At 42.1% G+C, this 19,594-nt stretch overlaps 1 protein-coding gene across 2 annotated transcripts in view; it reads left to right on the forward strand.

Moving 5' to 3' along the window:
• The window catches only part of VEZT (vezatin, adherens junctions transmembrane protein), a 197,753-nt gene that overhangs the window by 112,471 nt on the left and 65,688 nt on the right, over nt 1-19,594 (forward strand). Inside the window, exons 4-6 of one of the 2 annotated variants that reach the window (XM_086919066.1) lie at nt 1,147-1,325; nt 4,833-5,114; nt 16,868-17,017. In XM_086919066.1, the coding sequence (XP_086775192.1) occupies nt 1,147-1,325; nt 4,833-5,114; nt 16,868-17,017 (611 nt within the window). The remainder of the gene's footprint in view (nt 1-1,146; nt 1,326-4,832; nt 5,115-16,867; nt 17,018-19,594) is intronic. The other variant, XM_086919067.1, reaches the window with a different exon arrangement.

Genomic DNA, 19,594 nt, shown 5'->3' on the forward strand with positions numbered 1-19,594 from the left:
GGCGCTTCTGTGAAAGGTTTTTGTATTGCTGGAAATTAGGCAGGTGATGTCAACATGTGCCTTGTGGGAACTATCCACTATAATGTTACATGCTATTGCTTGCACATTGTGGACTCTAGCTGCAGGGGTATGCTGTATGTGTCGTGGACATGTCTTACCTGCCCATAATAGCCAAGCACTGCAATGTCTGTTTCTTTTCTTGTTGTTTTGTTATGAAAATGACAATAAAAAGCTATTTAAAAAAAGATGACGACGTTTGTGTTGTGTGTGTGAAAATTAAAAGGTCTAACCAGCAAAATATCCTATAGGAGATACTTCTGACAATGGAAAGTATTTTCTGTGCATCTTTAATAAAGCCTATGCACGTGCAGGGCCTGAATTTGTGAACAAAATTAGCTGTAAATCCACAACATGTTTATATAACAGTAAAGTAAAAAAAAAAATTGCAATGTTGATAAGTACACCGCTTTAGCATATTGTAGAAACAAACGGAACACACTTACTAAACAAAAAAAGCCATAACCCAAGAATTAAAATGTCACGGTAAGTCAAATGCATCAAAGTACACAAACTGTCTATGAATTAAAGTCCTATTCCTGTTTGTTCTGCATTTGCACTAGAGCCAATAGCCAAAATGGAGTGGGAGCACAAATGGCACAATGTAACTTTCCACTAAATGCTCTGACCTTGACGGAGAGCACCAGAAAATGTCAAACCATGAATCGAATGACTGAAATGGGCTTACCAAAAGCCTACTACCTCTGTTATTATTCTTATAAGTACATTTTTTAAGTCTGAGGTATTCTAGACAATTAGAGCTGTTTATTTCGAGACCTAATAATACATTGGAACAATGGGAAGCTTTGATTAGGAAAGTAATGGATTAGCAGGGGAATAGGGAATGTATTCTGTAGGACTATCAGAAGATTAGTTGATTTGGTAGTTGATACCCACTGCCATCGTCTTTATTTTAGTAATATTGCAAATTTTAATATTCACTTTTCCGCTTTTGTATGATCAATTTCTCTTTCATAGCATTGTCAGATTAGGGGAAGAAGGAGGGTGAAAACTGTGCATTTTGCTGCTCGCTCCATAGTATGCCTCACCTTTTTTCTTGTCCTCCACCGCACTCTTTCCTGATGTAAGGATGTGGGATTTCGCCTCGACTCCCTGTGTACCATCCTGCGACAGGAAGTTCTGCTGCAGGAGGATGTGGAGCTGATAGAGCTTCTCGACCCCGGTATCCTGTCTGCGGGACAGCCAGAGCAACCGGAAACTCGACGACACCTTCCCAAGCTGCGCTCCCTAGCAACTCCTAATATTTGGTAACTTTCAACTAGCAGACTTGTGTGTCCTGTCCTGTCCTGTACAGCACTGTCACTGTCTCTGCATTGTGATTCCCTAAGACTGTTTCTGTCACTAAGGTTGTCCTAAATGTCACAGGGCTTCACGTCAGATGTGAGTAGATCCCGGTCTTTCAAATGTGCACTTATTAGCGATGAGTAAGACTAAAAGTGTCTTAATGCAATGAAAATAGCGGGCCAGAATGATCTACTCATACCTTTCAGATATTAGATTGCTGGATATCATTTTGTAAATGTGCTAAGCTTGGGCTTCAGTGTGAAAAAAAAGTCTGGATCTAGGTCGGCTGATACCACTCAAGAATACAGTCTTTTTTCGATTTGAGCTATGCCAAATTCAGATCGAATGTCTGCAGCTAAGTGCATGTGCCAAAGAAGGGAGAGTGTTGTGAACTTGGAGTTAAACATTGCTACTTCCTGCTTCATCCTTTCCAATAAAAGTTACTGAGAAACTTTGTAGCTTGCATTGCTAACATCACGGTGCTGTCTCACATCCAATATGATATAAAATGCTTCATGTTACAAAAAATTGAGATATTATCCAGTTTCTAAAGTCAAGTAGGAGATGCAATTAATTATGTATATAGCTATAAGTTGTTTTATTTACTAACTAGCAGGACCTGCCCCCATGAAAGCATAGTTTCTCTTCATTGCTTTCCTGCTTATCCATGAATTCCTGTTTTCCCTGCTCTGCTCTACATATACTCTGTATTTTATATTTCCACCAGCATGGGCTCACAAACACTTTACACCCTTTGTTCCCCTCAAACCAGTCATCCGAATATAGATGATCTGTCGGGCGCTGTTGTGAGATTGGGGTGTTTTCATTGACCTGGAGTAGTCAGTGTTTCTTGGCTGTACAGAGCAGCAAGGCCATTGTTGTTCCGCTTAACTTCTTTAACTAAAGCAATTAATTTGGAAATCAGAATTTTTTTTTTTTTTAAATTTGCCTATGCTAAAGTAGCAAGAATATAGGTAACCAATCTCAAACAGTTCTTTATACTTTCTCCTTGGGCTGGAGTGGTTTGGCGTAGTCCGATAGCACATTTTAAAGACTCACTTGCATCAAAGGGTCAATTAATGGTGATTAATGCCACAGTAGATAGATAATTGAGTTGTTTAATTTGTGTGGACTGCCGTGTTTAAATAAATCTGGAGTAATGCGCTTTTGGATCTTGTAAGGTGATTGTGTGCGTTCTTTGTAGAATGCATCGGTGATGACACTTCTGAGACAAGGCCTGTTGCCTCTACTTCAATATGAAATGGTTTACTATGAAAATCTGGTATTGTGATGGTGGCGCATGGGGATGGTGGGTGTCTGGCACACACACTCATGCACCCCACAGCCCCCCCCCACACACACAGGGCATGGGAAAATCAGGGGGACAGGGATCTCAGCCTGCAGCTTGTTTAGAAGGAGTAAGGCACACACAGATTTTTCTACCTAGAGTGACCGCTACGACTACTAGTGCCATAGAAAGCCAGATGTGGAGTTTGTCCCCTTTAGAGCACAGAAAGACAGAGGAAGGGACAGCCACAGAGCTCTCCATATGTAAAGCTCAGGAAGGATATAGTAGGGCCTACAATGATGATCTCAATGTGTGGATGCGGTGGACGGGTGCAAGTGCTTCCATCATTTAGGTCTCCATACGTGAAAGGTCAAGAGAGACAATCACATGAATCTCATTTGAAGAGCCTAGCGAGGAAGAGTGCAGCCACAGAGCTCTGCATCTAAAGGAGACCGGGAATAGTGTAGAGACCAGTGGGAAACCATTTGGGTCTACATTTGAAAGAAAGCTGACTGAGGAGGGGCTTCTAAGGTGGTCTGTGTCTGACGAGTCCTCATGAAGTAGGAAGAAGGGAAAAGCCACTGGAATCCCAATTCGTACTGAACATGTTAACATAGAAAGGGAGGGCATCCACCGAGGAAGAGATCCCAAACAGATGTGGTCGGATGGAGCCAACGCTCCTACCTCTCCTTCAACCTTCTTGCAAGTGTAGCCTAAAGAGTGTGCTAAGCAGGAATTTCAAGGTGGATCTGAACCTAAACTAATCATGGACCTATACCTTGACTGAAAACATCGGCAGTCCCTCAACCAAATTGTGAATGAATTGGTTGAGTCTCTGGGAAACACTGATTCAAGGTGGACCCAGTGGGAGACCCCCAACCAAAGTGCACTCATTCATACATCAATACCAAGAGATAATAAATGGTTGCTCATATATTTATTAAAAGTGGTGACACCTGTTGCCATTCACTCAAGTGAAGATATTGACCTACGTTCATGTAAAGGATGCCGCCTTCGAAGGTGTAACCTTCTTTCCAGCCTCTTTCAGAGGGTGCCTGTTGTTTAAACCTGTGTTAGACCTCTGTCAGTAGAACCTCCATCAATGTAGGATCATGGGATGAGACTGACCAAGGCAGTGTTCGAGATTGACATGTGGAATGTTCCCTCATAGTCCTCCCAGAGCTCAGGAAGTGGAACTGCTCTAACTTTGTGAATTTGGGCTGTCTGCATTGGGGGAGCAGATAGCGGTCCAGGTGACCCTTGCACTCTTCCCCACCCTCACTACAAAATGCTTGGAAAAATATTGGCATTTGGTGAACGTGAATAAAGGGATTTCGAGTATGTTTCTGACAGGCTTCTATCTCTGCATTCGCAGGCTTTCATAGGTATTTGCAAACTAAACACATATCCCATTAACAGGGCAGACATTCTGAAAACCTATTGAATCCCTTTTTTGCAATCTGGCGGATTAGTAGATCCACTGCAGTGGACAAATTATTATTGGGTCGCATCGTAGATACTGCGCAATTTTTGCATCTTTACATCTGCCATGTGACTCAAGATTAGTAAATCAGGATCTTTATGGCCTTCTTTAAAAGGCAAAGAACAAAGTATAGCAAATTGGCTTCAAAGACCAAATCTTAAAAGTGTCTGTCAAAGTAAAAAAAGGAGAAAAAAACTCAATGGGCAAGACCTATGTTATTTCTCACTTTCTTTCCTATTCACCCATTCTTTGGAACATTTTGGGAAGGGTTTTACATCTGTGACATTTGGGCATTTTCCATTTCAGAAACTTTTTGGTTAGGATACGAACTGGTTACTTTTAGCAGAAACTCTATTACTTGTGCAGTTGTACAAACCTTGCATTAGTAAGTAACCCATCATTCAAAGGCTTTCTGTCACACAGAAGGCAACATCATGGGCTTCTCATTAGGCTGTATATTGGGAATTAATTTCATTGCAAGAGCAAAATGGCAAGTGGTTAGATTAGTAAAAATGCAGACTGAGTGGCCATTCTTCTCACTATCTGCCACTCTTATAAATGTACTTATGTTGTTTTTTGGATCTTTTATGAATGATATAGTATTTCTCTGTAAACGACAGTAAAAACGGAATACAGGGAGCCTTATTTATAATGCACTGTATCATTGCTAATTTTTTTCCGATATTATTTTCCTTGCAGGGATGTGTCTGTGCTGCTTGCCTTTGCCAGTGCTCTATTTGCGCTTCAGACGTGGGATGCCTCCTCATGGTTGATGTGGGGTCCAGGTCTCTCTGCATTTTCTGCCTTTGTATATGTGCGCCTGGTCAGCAAGTGGCGGCTGGCCAAGCTGCAAATAAGCCTGAAAAAATACCGGACACAGCTGGAAAAGACTGTAGCTGACAGCCGCGCATTTACCAACCAAGTCAGGAAAGCTTTAAGACTTATTCAAGAGACTGAGGTCATTTCCAGAGGGTTTACTCTGTGAGTATTTCTCTTAATAATAAACTTACATTAACTGTTTTAATAATGAAACAACCTTTTAGCACATTCTCCTTATATAGTGGTGTCCATCAACATTGAAATGTGAGGTAACATGAAGTTTTCATGTTGTAACAGAATCTTTTGGAGTGAAGTGTTGCGTTATAAGAATTGGTACTTTTACATGTACATGTCCACAGATGTACATATTATCAATTGAGTATATTATGGGTTAAAACCCTAAAACCACTGAAAGTAATCTGTTCTTGTTAACTCTGCAAAGCATAAGTTCAACTACAGCAATGCAAACCCTAACTCCGACTTAAAAAATAATCTTTTTAACTTTTAAGAAGGAGTTTTTTGGGACCCCCACACCTAGGTCTGGTGGGGGGGTCAGGGTGTGCCTACACTGCCCCTTATGTGGCATTTTGATTCTTTTTTCAGTATGCAGAGACTGTGCCCCGCCTCCTGTAATGCCGGCTTCAAGAGAAACTTTCCTTTCTCAGCCAGACAGTCAGTTTGGGTTTCACAGACCTTGTAGAAAAAAAGCTCCCTTGTTCACTGGAGGGTGTGGGAGAGACTATTTTTTGTAAGTTAGGTCTTGAAGCTGTCTATGAACTTGTATTAAAGGTCAGTTTGCAAACTAATGGTCCAGGTAGCTCTACAACTTACCCTTTTAAGTCCACCTGACTCACTTTTGTGACACTGATTTCTAATTACTGTGTAGATTTACACCAAATAATGCAAATACACTAACTACCCTCAGCAAAGTTATAGTTTCAAGTGTGGTGCAGTTCTGGTCAGTGTTTTTTGTAGCAGAGAGCAAAGTTTCCTAAGGAAGTTAAAAATGGGAAATACTGTTTTTTGACCCACTTTACTCCCTTGGCCTGGATGAATCTGCAGTCCATGCCAACCCAAGTTATGTGTGGCTTTGTCAAAAGATGCGAAACTTCCCAGGAAGGAGCTGAGGTGGATTAAGTTGTTTTTTGAAAAGTTTTGTGAAGATACATAGATTAATCAATAATCAAATAGCCCCAAAGTTATTAACAAAAAAAGGTTTTTCCTATGGAAACTCATCCTTAATTATAACCGCATATATTTGACCACCAACGTGTAAAAACAAATGTGTGCGTGTGTACATTTGAGTATGTGTGTGCATATTCTGTTTGGAGTGTATCCACTAGTTTTTGCAATTATCCTAATTCTCCTTGTTGAGTACAATGAATGAATCAATGTTTACACTGCAGCACATGGTATTGTGTCATCAAGATGTTTGTGATTGTTGAATTCCTGAATGTGGGAATTGGCATTTAAAGGATATTGCCATTACACTTGATGCATGTCACTGCCATGGTGAAATGTTTTGTGAAGCTGTGGTTATCTTGACAATAGTGCTAAATTGTACTTTTATACTCAAAGACTTCTAATTTTTCCCTCTCTTTTGTGCACATGAAATCTTTAAAATGGAGATTATCTTGAGATTTGATGAACATCGCTTTGGAATCCTTGTGGAGTGATGTGGTGTACAAATATTAGAAATTATTAAAGATTACAAAGTTGATACACACTGTCTCATCAGATTATGGGAGACCAATCATTAGAACTCGTATGATACTATCCTCAGTAAATAGAGATTCACTTTAGAATGTTTATTAACTATTTCAAGGTTTTATATATCGCTAATAAGACCCCTGCGGTATCGGAGCACTCTACACATTTTAAAGAACAGAGACCTATACTATCAATATTATAATAGTCTAGAAACAGCACCGGATATGGCAGATCCCCGATGAGGGAGGGATCACCTCAATAATAGGACAGATAGATCAAACAGTAATATAACCAGCGAGCCGTAATCATGAGCAAAGTTGATGAGTCCTTATAAGCTCAGAGAGAAGAATTCCAATGATCTAGGGTAGAAATGTGTTCATGAATAGTAGTTTAACTTATTTCTTGAAAGATGCAGTTGAGAGATTCAGTCTGGAGGTGGGGGGTTCAAATTCTCGGGGTGATGTCAGAGAAGGCTCTCTTGTAGTTTTTCTTTTTAGAGAATCTCAGTGGTTTCAGCAGTAAAGTGCCAGAGCTTCTAGAAGATCTGGAGCCCCCAGAGAGTTCAAGCTTCTGAGCAAGATAACTTAGGAAATTGAAGTGTTGGGCGTTGTGGGTAATGCATGCAATTTTCAGCTGAATTCTTGCTTCGTAGGGGAGCCAATTGAAGGATTTCAAATCAGCAGTGATGTGGTTGTTTCTTTTCGATCCAGTAATGAGCCTTGCTGCAGAGTGGAGGGAGGCACTAAAGGGAGCTGTTTTGGCATGAAGATTTTTAATTTTCTTAAGATGTTCATTTGGAGGTTTGCTCCTTTGGTGGCAACACTAATGTGCTTCTGCATGTTCTTGACCTGAGGCAGGTACTTGAAGCCTGTTAGTTGCATCATCCATTCGTTAATGACGGGTGACTGTTTATGTGGGGTGATTAGGAGGAATTCAGTTTTGAGATTGTTTAGTTGGAGGTGGTTGCATGTCAGCCAGTTTTTAGGTTTTTGTAGGGTAAAGTTGAGGGCATTGATATCTTCAGGGGAGGCGACTTACAGGTATAATTGGTTGTCATCAGCATACATGTGATCGTGGATGTTGGATGAGCTCAGAATTGACGTTAGCGGCTCCATGAACAGGTTAAAGAGTATGGGTGAGAGGGAGGAACCTATTCTGACAGGGCCGGACTTAGATAGAGACTGATTAACCTTGAGTTTTCTTAGCTCTGTTTTGGAGTAACTAGGTGAATCAGTTTAAGACTGTCCCTGTGGGTCCCTTCCTATATTCCAATAGGTCTAGTAGTTGGTCATAATTAACCATATTGAATGCTGAAGATAGGTCCGGGAGAATAAGGAGGCATGATTCGTTTTGATCCAACGTTTTTAGCGCATCGTCTAGTATATGTGTAATTACTGATTAGGTGCTGGGCCCCGGGCGGAAACCGGATTGTAATTGATCAAAAATACTGAATTGATCGTTGATGGACGACATGGTATATGGGCTTTAGGGTCTCGCCAAAGTGCTCTCGTGCAATGTTAACAAGCTGAGGAATAAAATTAAATGTGGCACAGACATCCACTTTTGACAAAGCCATAAGCCCTTCCTGGTGTTATTCCAAGAGACCCACTTGATTGGTGCTGAATATCAGTTTGTGGGACAATATGCCAACTGTTCTGAGGGCCCCAGGAGGTGACGCTTTACTCCCTTAATTCTCTAGTGTTTATGATGACCCGCAAATACGGAGACTCTGATGAATAGTACATTATGGCTTGAGCCACAGTGTGCACACACAGGTCACAGCCCTGAAGGTTACTGCCCCCGAATCTGCAAAATAGAATTCTAACAGGAATGTTTCATTGCTGTTGGTGGCACCAGGATGAATCTGCTACTAAAAGATGACTTCAGTGGTAATATGGGTCCCTCTAGAGATGGATCAGGGTCCCATCCCCACTAGCTAATCTGGCCAGATTCGTCTTTGAGGTCTATGGGTCTCTTGGATGCCTGAAGACTCTGTAATGTGGTCTAAGGGCTGTACTCCTTTTTCTCAGGGGTACTTAGTTCCATATCAAAGATCAACTGCTTATGTACCACACTTGTATGCTCCTATGTTGTATGTTGTGCATTCAGTTGACTTCCTAGCAAGAGATATATCTGACCACTCACTATTGGTATTGACATTTGGGAGTCACCAAAAAGACGAGAAAAACATATGGGGATTGAATGCATCAGAGCTTAATGACAGATCTTTAGATAAACAACCAATCATAATAACCGAATTATACTTTTTGAAAAATAATCGATAATTTCAAGCCGGGGTCAACTTGGGAGAAGATTTTAAATCAGTAATTCAGAATCAACCCATGTCGTAGGAGTCATAAAAAGTAGGCAGATAGTCGGGCTATCAAGGTAATGGAGGGTGAGATAATCCGCTGTAAAGGGCTAGAAATAAGTACCCGTCCCTAGTAATAAATAAAATACTACACCGTTTACAGGGTGACTACAGGGAATTGGCTTCTGAAGCAACTAATTTACGCTCCTGGGAGGCTAAGGTAGATCCAGGAGGCAGGAAACAAGGGAACAAGTTATTAGCGTGGTTTACTCGGAGAGTCCCAGCTATATTGTGGGTGGGTTCATTATCTGATGAGCACGGACGACTGATTACTACTTATATGCAAAAAGCCAAGCATATTAAAACTACTTTGAGACCCTGCATAGCTCCCTACACAGCTTTAGGCGAGAATTTCGATAGCTTCTTGGAGACTGTACTCATGACACATCTGATGTAATGAAAAAGATAACACCATGTGGTAACCCAGTAAGCCATCTGCACAGTTCTCATATAAGAGCAAGTGGCTCTCGTTTTACCTACAGATCTGTAACAGCAGTTGTTTCCCATCACAAAATGCTTTGGTCAAATAGCATTTTGAATGGATTCTTGTTTTTTCTTTGGGAAAGTCCGCTATCTTGTGTAGTTTTAGAGTGGTCCACTCTTCATCCTGTGGCTGAGGGAAAGTTAACTTTGCTTAGTAGTTTCAGTTCATCCAAACAGCCACAGTAGAAGCACATAACCACCCCTGTACTTCAAGGCTCAGAGGGCCAAGCAGGATACTCTTGTCCCCAGTGCCGAATGTAGTGGCGGAAATCAGAGGGAAGATAAAGGCGCAGTTTTGTTTCGGATCTCACAATGTAGGTAGTACTTCTCTAATGTTGATTAGCGTGGGCTTGGTTCGTTGTCCAGGATGGAAACAAGGCTGGAATTTGTTGAAGACTAAATTGATTTGAGGATCGTAGCTGCGGTTGAAAATGGCCGCTCGGAGCATTCTTGAAATTCATTTGAGCCTTACCAGTAGAGTGTGATGTACTAAGAAGCTTTGTCATGAGCTGTATGAACCTGGGAACGTCCAACTTGAATGTCATTGAATCGCAGTTGTCCGCAAGAGCATGGGTGGGTTCCCTTTGTGGATTGTCCTGGTGAAGGAGATCTTGCAGTGTTGTCGAGTAGTCTTTGATGGTGGGTCTTGTCCATTAAATCTCTGTGAATGTGCTGGGTGGAGAGTGGGCAAAACATTGACATAAATATTCAAATAAAAAGCTAAACATTTCGAGTAGTTTCTCAATAGTAAAGATACCTAAAAGGAAGTTCATAATCAATTCGGAGGGTTTCCTTTTCTTTTGTCAATGTCATTTTTTCTACCGCCCTAGTTATCTTTTGCTATTTTATCTCCAAAAGTTGTCAGTATTTCAGATGACTTGATTGTTGTTCATTTTCAAGTCCAAAAGACTTTAAAAGCTGATCTTTTTCTCAGCTCTTTAGAACACGGTGTGTTTAAGGAGTGGGCAAGGTCCAAGATTAAATTAACCGAATGCATTTTTAAAAATACAGTATTGACCCTGTTATGACGCATTAAACATGCATAATGATGCCAAAATGTGCTGCATGTTAAAGAATGGCCGAATTAGCAAGGGTAACCCAGGTATCACATTTGTTGCTATGGATTTCACTCTGCTTCAAGAAAGCTGCTACTCTCATCCTGGAGTGGAAATTACGCAATTTTTGGTCTTTTTTTAGTGTGGGGTAATATGATGACTTGCGGATTGTGCGTCAGTCCTCTGCTCATATCCTCTGGGGATGGTGTGGGCATGCTCTGACACAGCCGAGCATGGTAAGACATCACTGTCACAGTGAGACACCAACTAACCATGCGGTCTAAAAGGAAGCAGAATTTCCTCCTTGGTTGCGATTGTAAACCAGCTGCCTATGCTGTTCCGCTTGTGGTCACTGGCATGACCTCAGATAATCTCAAGCATATTATAAAGATTGTGAGTGTTTTTTATATATGAATAAATGATAATGCAGGCTAGCTTGGGAGTAAATTTTGGACGTAGACTTCATGCTCTAGAAATTAGCTCGATTTGGAGCACTTGATATTTGCACCCTCCACTGTTCAGGCTTCTTCAGAGACCCCATGAATCCCAACTAGGCACCTCAGCATAAACCTACTCACTCAATGCTTGTAAATCATTGGCGTCCCTGCAGCAACTTCTACAAGCTTACCAGTTTGTGTGAAAACAATGCAAAATGACTTTTACAACAGACAAAAGGCAGCTGGTTGCAAGAAAGTAAGACTACAGGTAGTTTTTGACAGAGCATAACAACCCACGCAGGATAACCAAAATGGATAAACAGGGGACAAAGACACAGTCACTTTTAGGGCCAGTACTACACCAAGACAGTGCTAATCAGCTACCTAAAGTGTGACCAGCTACGAGTTGCCATATTGACTGAGGTCCTATTTTAGGGGCAGGGAAAGTGCTGGGTGGCAACATGCCTTTGGATCCAAAAACCATTGCAGTGACCGCGGGTCATCAGGAAGCCTTTATGCAAGTGAACCTGAGCCGAGCTCGGTCTCTATGCTATGGACTATTGAAACAACTAAAAATGCCATAGCAACAAAGGTTCTTCACTTGACAGTTCGTCAGATTAGGTTGGAAGGAAGTAAGACTTTACTCGATTCTCTTGAAAACTTGGGAGCAAAACGATTGTGGCAATTAAAGAAGTAATTATCATTCCAGGTAGGATTATTTGTCTCTTAAATGTGTGCATTTCTCTGTCGTGCTTTGGGTACCTCTCACTCTCCTTCCATTTTCTTTTTCAATTTCTTTTTACCCTCAAGGGTGTCTGAAGGCAAATCAGTGTTGTAAGAGGCCAGCACTTGAAATGAAAGACACTGCAGTGATGGAGCTCTCCTCGTCAGGGAGGCAGTCTATGGAAAGGGCTTTATTCTGAGAGGCCATTATCTTCTAAAAAAAGACTATTGTGTGAGACTCCTGGAAGACCCTAATACAAGTAAAAGTAGTAGATCATCCATCAAACTACCAGAGGCTGAAGCCAACAAAGCACAATATACAAGTAACATTGAGTCCAGTGCTGCCCGTTCCACTGCCCATGCACCCATTTATCGTTTTTTCTCTCGCTCTTCTTCAGGGGGAGATTCAGGTGTGCACTACGGTTTCCTTTTGGTCTGCAGGATTCCAACCCTCCAATATCCTACGACAGTTTCTAGTTCCAACCGTAATCTCCCATTGAAGAAAAAAGTTGTGTGTGTTCCGTATGCCTTTAAAAAGGTAGAATGGCTGCCTTTTTCCCATCATGCCCAACTTTGCTTCAGTCCGGATAGTTACATTGTTCAGGACCACCTCATAAAACTTAAGTTTCAAATTGTCCATCATTTTGGTATCGGCAATTTCTGATATTTCTTGCGGAGTAATTTGGAACAGTAGCTTTGCTGCTCATTTGTACTGTATTTGGTTTTCTCTATTATTCAAAATAAGAAACACTGACATAACATGAACAAGTGTAAATATACATTGCCTTTATTTAAAAGAGACAAGATGCACGATTTGGCATTGAGCTACTCTTTTGGATGGAGGTGGGGTCAGGACAGATACTGCTCAAACCCTGTTGTCGTGCACCATGGACTAATGTTAGAGATTTCCCACTCCAGTTACAATGAATAGCTTTACCTCAGATAACCTTGTGGGGTCTGTTGAGGTTTGCTTCAGCCCTGCTGATTTACATTGCCATCTGAGGTCATCATTCTACGTTACCCAAGGACGAAATGCACGGCTACCAGCAGGCGTGATGAATACAAATCAAGTGTCAACCTAATTTTTACAGCTCTCCTCTTAAAGCATTTTTATTGACAGATAAAGAATTATAATGAACGCAAGTTTGGTGAATATCTGGATACTCCCAGGCTGCTTCACATGCTAGTTCAAGCAGGGGCATGCAGGAGGGAGTTAGATTTTACCCCTCAGGGAGAGCATTGAAAGGGAGTACAATACGTTGTTGGCTTTATTTTGACGCCTATAAAAGAGTGACCTGCTTACATAATGATGTGACTGGAGTCTGCTGCAATGCGCCTAGAGGCACAGTTGTTTAATGAGATTTATTTTCCCTGCATGTATCCAAACCCGTTTAATCAGATTCTTATTTTTACTGAATACCAAGCAGTCTATTGTGGGAGCCATCTACAACATATAATAATAAAATTTAGCAAGAAATGTTCTTACATTTTTCTGTTGGTGTGACTGTGTGGTCTGACATTCCCCACTTCACCAACATCAGCTATATGCTTTTATAAGCTTATTTAAGCTAAGGTATATCAAAGAAACTACAGCCTTCCCGAGTTTCTCAGTTTAGATCCACCCAACCGTCCCTTTCCATGTTTTACGAACAAATTATTTGAGCACATTTATTTTTGGTTCAGTTACAATTGAAGAACAAATGGTAAAGAAAGTAAATTTGGTTTTACAGCTAGATATTTAATAGCTTACAGAATGAGTGGTGTCCAATATCATGGGAATGGTGGAATATAGATCCAGCCTGAAGCATCATTGTTGAAGTGCTCACGCACGACAACCTCCACTACCTTTCTTCACATGGCATGACCAACAAGCTCTTTTAGTTCATCTCTGTTACTAGAAGAAATAAAATCCCTCCTGTGCACCCCTAGATTGGTTCAGTGACACCATTCCTGCCTCCCTAGCCAATGAGTGTACCCCATTCCTTGCCCTTTCCATAACCAATCTCCTAAACCAAACCCTCTTATTTCTGAGCCTTGCAGCAAGGTGTCTTTAACTCCTGTCCCCATGAGGTCAAACATTTAACACTTCTTCCTTACCACTTACTGAAGGAACTGTATTCTACCATGGTAGATCACAATGCATGAGGGCCAATCGTTCTCGGCTGCAATGCTTTCTGAAGACACACAACACCCTAGGCCCTAGTCAGTGTGTATTGCAAGATCTCAGTCATTGATGAAGTCTAGGCTGAGACCTTTTCAGACTCAGACATCCTTCTCGGCCTTTCTGTAGCATTCAACACCGCTGCCTAACCGTGCCTGTATTCTGAATTCATGTGATGTATGATGCATTAGTCTGTTTTCTCCTGCTTGTGATGTTGACTTCTCCCAATAGGTCAAATTAAGCTAATCTTTTAAATCAATAGCCATTACCTACTGTATTCTGTGTGACTTTACATGTTCCCATCCCCTTGAACATCTTAATTAGCTTCTTCTCTTGTTCCTGCTAAGAGCCCTTAGCCTACCCTTTTACTTCTGCACAGACAACAATCAAATCTACTCCCAAATACAGATCCCTATCCACGAATACTGTTTCACCCCAGGTAGCAGTCTACAATCTGCTTCCGTTCCATCCCTGTATTTCAGTTCACCCATCACCCTTGCCTCCCATGTCGGATATCTCCACCTCAAAGATTCCACCTGAATGTGAATCCCTGTATGGCCTCCGATATAGGTGCCTTAAACTGGTACGCATTCAACATATTGCTGTTCCTTAGAACGAACCTGTGCATTACCTCCAACCTTTACATCAAAGATATTGTTCTCATCCTAGTTTATACTCCTACTCTCTATATCAGAGGACCAACTAGACAGATACAAAGCAGAAAATGGGCCAAAAAACAGAAGACCAAACTCCATCTTCACTTCCACAACTCTCTGCCTCGCTATCAGAGTTAGAAAAAACAATAACAATTGTTGGACCTGGCCCTTTTTGGCAGGTTCACCCCAAAACATTTTTCTTTTGCTTAGCCTGTTTCTGTAACCTGGTGTTGGTGATTTTAGGTCTCTGCGCACTTTTTCACTGTGGTCCAGTGTAAAGTGCGTGCGCTCTGTGTGTGTGTGTGTGTGTGTGTGGTGAGAGTGACCTGCCCTCCCATAGGAATGCATGGGGAATATGTGTGACCATGGTAGTTTCTGATGTGTGGGGAGTGCAGCGTCGAGTTTGGTATGTGCGAACTCGTGAGATTGAATGCTGCGCAATGATGTGTGCGGCATGAATGTGTCTAGTGTGGAAGTGCCACTTCTAGACATGGGTGTGCGTGTGTAGTGAGTGTGCTGGCACGTGATTTGCTGGAGCTGGCTGGTGAGCCTGGCTCCAAGAGTCTGGATGGGTCTGCCCCGGTGGTGGTGGAGAGGTTAGCATGCTGATGTGAGGGAGGGGTGCACCTGGGACCTGAATAGGGCTGGGCTTTCCCCACACAATGCTGGCTCCGCCCCCTGTGGTGCGACTGATGACCCTGGCCTGACTAGTGAATAGGAGGGGTGGCTGAGCTCATCAAGAGTGCTCCCAAACCAGGTGCGCCTGGTTTTTCCCCCACCCTGCACCTTTAGACAAAAGATGTTGTTGCTGTTGTGTGCATGCGCAAATGCTTTACACATTGCCTCTGGGATAAGCCTGTCTGCTCGTGCCAAGCTACCAAGGGGGTGAGCAGGGGTTATCTTGGCGTGTGACTCCCTTGCCTTGACTAGAATGGTGGTTTCTGCCTGGCTTTGGTGTAAGCCTTAGCCAACCAGAAATCCCAGTTCTAACAACAATCCTCAGCCTCGTCCATCTGCTTCACAGGAACTGTCCCTGCACCTCTCTGAAAGTATCTACTCTATACTTCCAAGATACCACACCAATAAGCCAAGTTCAACTTTTCAACTTCTACTCCACCTAAAAATCCAAATACATCGGATGATTCAATAAACAATTCACCTTAAGAGCCCCCCGACTCTCCAGCTGTCTGTCCTCACTGTTGGCTAGATCTAGACCTAATCTTCCAAAAAACATAAATACTCTGCTCTTTTCTTACATGGGATGTACTTAACAATCTGGTCTTTATGCTCTCGATTACTGTACGGATATATTCTGTAACCCTTTCCCTAAAACCATTCTTTGCCTCTTTTAAACCCATGCCTGCAGGTTTCTGTTAATCATTTAGCACTTCCTGCCCTTCATGCTCTGGGACAATTTGGTTCCTAGTCTGTACATTATTAATACTATAAATAACTTGCTAAATTGTATGAATATTTTTTAATACAATATAGATACAAAGATAAGATCAATATGGCAAGACATAAAAACAAACCGGTAGACCAGCAAAACACAAGGTAGAATTAACTGAAAGTGACCACATCAGTGATATAAAGGCCTCAAACCCTAAAGTGGGGAAAAGTTGAAACTCTCAAAAAATTGACTTGGATTTGAATAGAAGACCAGAATAAGAGATAGGTATCCTTTTCTGTTTCAGGGTCATGGTGATATACCTGTTGCATGGGTTGTCTAATAAACATGCTGACATTTTAACAGAATAGCTGTGATTGCTCTTCATTTCTGTAGTCTGTGTCCATTTGCGTGGACTAAACATCAGGCGTTCATATTTTCATTTTTTATTTACTACTTTTCTTACAAATTTTAAATGGTGATATCTAACAGGCACGCAATAATGCTTAACATATGCATACACTGGTTCTGACGGTATTATGTGGATAACTATCACAGTAAGGTTGGCGGGACAGTCCTATGACTGTAGCTAATCCATCTTTGGAGGAATACATGACACTAGTTGGTCCAGCATGTGTCTTGTCACTCTACCCCATAAGTGGTGTGTGACAGTGACAGTGACTGCTTCCTGCCACACGCTCCTTTGTTCATTACAGTTTTTTAAACAGACCACCCCTCGTGACCGATAGATATTGATGCTGTAGTCTTGTGGTTCCTTAGGAAGGGCAGTCTCAATGCATGCCGCCTCCGCCTTTATTTTCTTTATCCAGTGGGTGTGCCTCATAAGTGATTGACGTCAATGCTGCTGTTGATGCTGTGCTTTGGGATGCGCGAGGACACCTGTACAGATGTATCACATTTTACTCTTCAAGTTTGCTTGACAGGGTCAGTGCTGCTTGCCCCTTCGACAAAGCCAGTCAGCACCCCAACCAGCACCTCATTGGCCTGCGAAAAGCTGTCTACCGCTCCGTCCGAGCCAACTTCCGCCTGTCAAGACTGGCAACCCTCTACATGCTGAAAAAATATCCTTTTTTATGCCCCCGAGCAGTGGGGTCTTTCCGAGATGCACTTGGGAGACCCTACTACTTACTGCTCTTTCACACGTGCAACACACCATGTAAAAGTTGTAATGTATCATGTAATTTAAGACCCTCTTCTCGAAGGTGCAAAGAAGCTGAATGACACCTTATGTTTCACTTTTAATTTAGAAACAGCTACTGAATAGGGGCACTAAGAATTTGCTTTCACGCCTGACTGCAAAGAGGGCATTAGTGTTGCCCTTTTATAAATTCAACAACGATGTATACTTCTTTTAAATTAAACTTGAAGGGCAGCAGAATTACCATTGTAAGGTGCCATGCTTTTTTTTCTGCTGAAATGGTTGCATAAGCTGCACCGTTTTTTTATGGCTGAGACATGAGTTTATCCTCGGTACCTGAAGGTGACACTGGAAATAAATGAAGCCTGCATAGTAAAAGAAAGAGCCTGTACTGCAAACACCGTGTACATTTGGTCAGTCACCATTAGTGTCCTAGGTTAGTTGCTGATCTACTTATGCTCATGTCAAGTTCAGGAGTACTTATGGGTTTCATGTGTATTTTGTTTCAAGCACTGCAAACTTGGGCCTGTCTATTAACAATGCAGCTGAGGACTGTTTTTATGTTGCTGTGCAGTTGGTAGGCAAGATGCTCGCTTTCCTCTGTCCTGCCTCTGTGATGTTTGGCATTTGTAATTTGAACAATAAGACACTTGAGAAGACCAGGAGGGTTTGTGTTGACATGGCAACAGGAAAAAGACGTTCGTCAAGGTTACCTTTGAATTCATCAAAACATTGAAAACATTTAAGTTTTGCATTGGCTAGATTGTATTTTTTTTTTTTTTACTAGCAAACTTAGTCAGTGATTGTGTATGGCCCTATTCACGCATGTGACTTTTAGGAACCAGTGTCATAACAATAAGGTATACCCATAGGTTTCTCTCGGACTATGCTTTTAAATCTACTGATCCCCCATGGTATGGATTTACCAGACCCAGTGCAGCAAATTTCAATCCAGGTTTCCGGTCACTCAAATGCTCAAATGTTGCAGAGAACCCTCATCCATTAGAATTAGTTCTGCGGAGCATCCATCATCGCATAGGTGTAGATGACATTCTAATATCTGAATGAGTGTAAATTCCATACCCATTATCGCTTAAGGCCGTGAAAACACAGAAGTTCATAAATCAGTTTGTAAATGTTAAGATATGTTCTTTGAGATCCTTTTTTCGAATCCATATTCATTGGCACTTTAAGAAGGCCTTTATTTATGTATCTTCAAGGAAAAGAAGTGCTGGAGTGATAACACTACATAACCAGCATTGGCATAGCCAATAGGTCACGCCTTTGGGAACTTATAAGTATTTAATTATGCAGCACAAGGGCTTATGTTGAAAGAGAAAAAGTATGAAGTTCCCCCATGCCTTTTACGTCATGCTGCGTAGATATCCACCCAGGAGCAGCAGGAGCTAAAGAGCCCCCACCACCGGACACTGATCAAAGCTAACTAAACACAGCATGATCTGTCTTTAATAAATACCACCCTATGTCCAGATGTCCAGAAGCGACACTGGCAGGTCAGAGTAGAAGGGAGATCGGGGGTGGCGGGAAGGATGCCCACCACCCATGCCACCCCCATTCCTAGTCACCTCCGTTGCAAGGTGAGTAAGGAGATTGGAGGGACTCTGTGCTGGGCAGCAACTTACCTCGCCGGTCTGTTCCTAAAGAAAAGAGAGCATATGAATTCCCTTTAACCTCACTGCCACGATGGAGGCTGGCACTCGCTTGGGGCATGGACATAGGTAAACTTCAAAAAAGAGGCACGGTCGCAGTCGGGGGCCAGTATGGGGGAAAGACCTTGCTCTCCTTTGCCCTCTGCTTTGATGCAGAGCAGAAGGTGAATCCTCAGGTTCTGAGGGGATGTATGCACTACACGTAAGAGCCATGGGCAGGTGACAGCAGTTTCTCAAGGACAACTGTGATGCAGAAGGGCAGTAAAAGATGTGAGAGTGTCAGAGTCTATGTGATACAGTGGACTCAGTACATGGCGCATGTGGACCTTCTGGGATGCCGACATCTGCTTTCCTACATGATGCCAATCATTGAATTCAAGGCATGCGCCGTTTCGATCTCAACAGCATCCTGTGTCTTCCCAGGAAATAGGCGTCCATAAGAGCTGCATCCGGAGAGCCTCTGTACATGAACTTTGCAATTCATTCTAAAAAGAGCATTTGGTTATCTCTGCGCCAGCTTTAGATTATGTATTCAAACATATGTTTAGACTTAATTCTCCGTGAATGAGACGAAAAAAGTGCGAGAGAAAGTAACGGTGGGAGGGAGAGAGAAAAAGAAAGAGGGGAAAAACCGAGAATAAAAAAATGACAAGAAACAAATAGAGACAGCGAGGGATGATAAAAGGGGAGTTGAGGGGACATAAAAGAGTACGAGAGAAGTGAGTGAGGATGTGAGAACCTGGAAGAGTGGGAGATACCAAAATAAAAAGACGACGATGTGTATGTGACAAAGAAGAAGGGAAAGGCTGCGAGGGTGTTTCCTGGGGACT

This window comes from Lissotriton vulgaris, chromosome 1_1 (assembly GCF_964263255.1).
Source record: "Lissotriton vulgaris chromosome 1_1, aLisVul1.2, whole genome shotgun sequence".
Lineage (NCBI taxonomy): Eukaryota > Metazoa > Chordata > Amphibia > Caudata > Salamandridae > Lissotriton > Lissotriton vulgaris.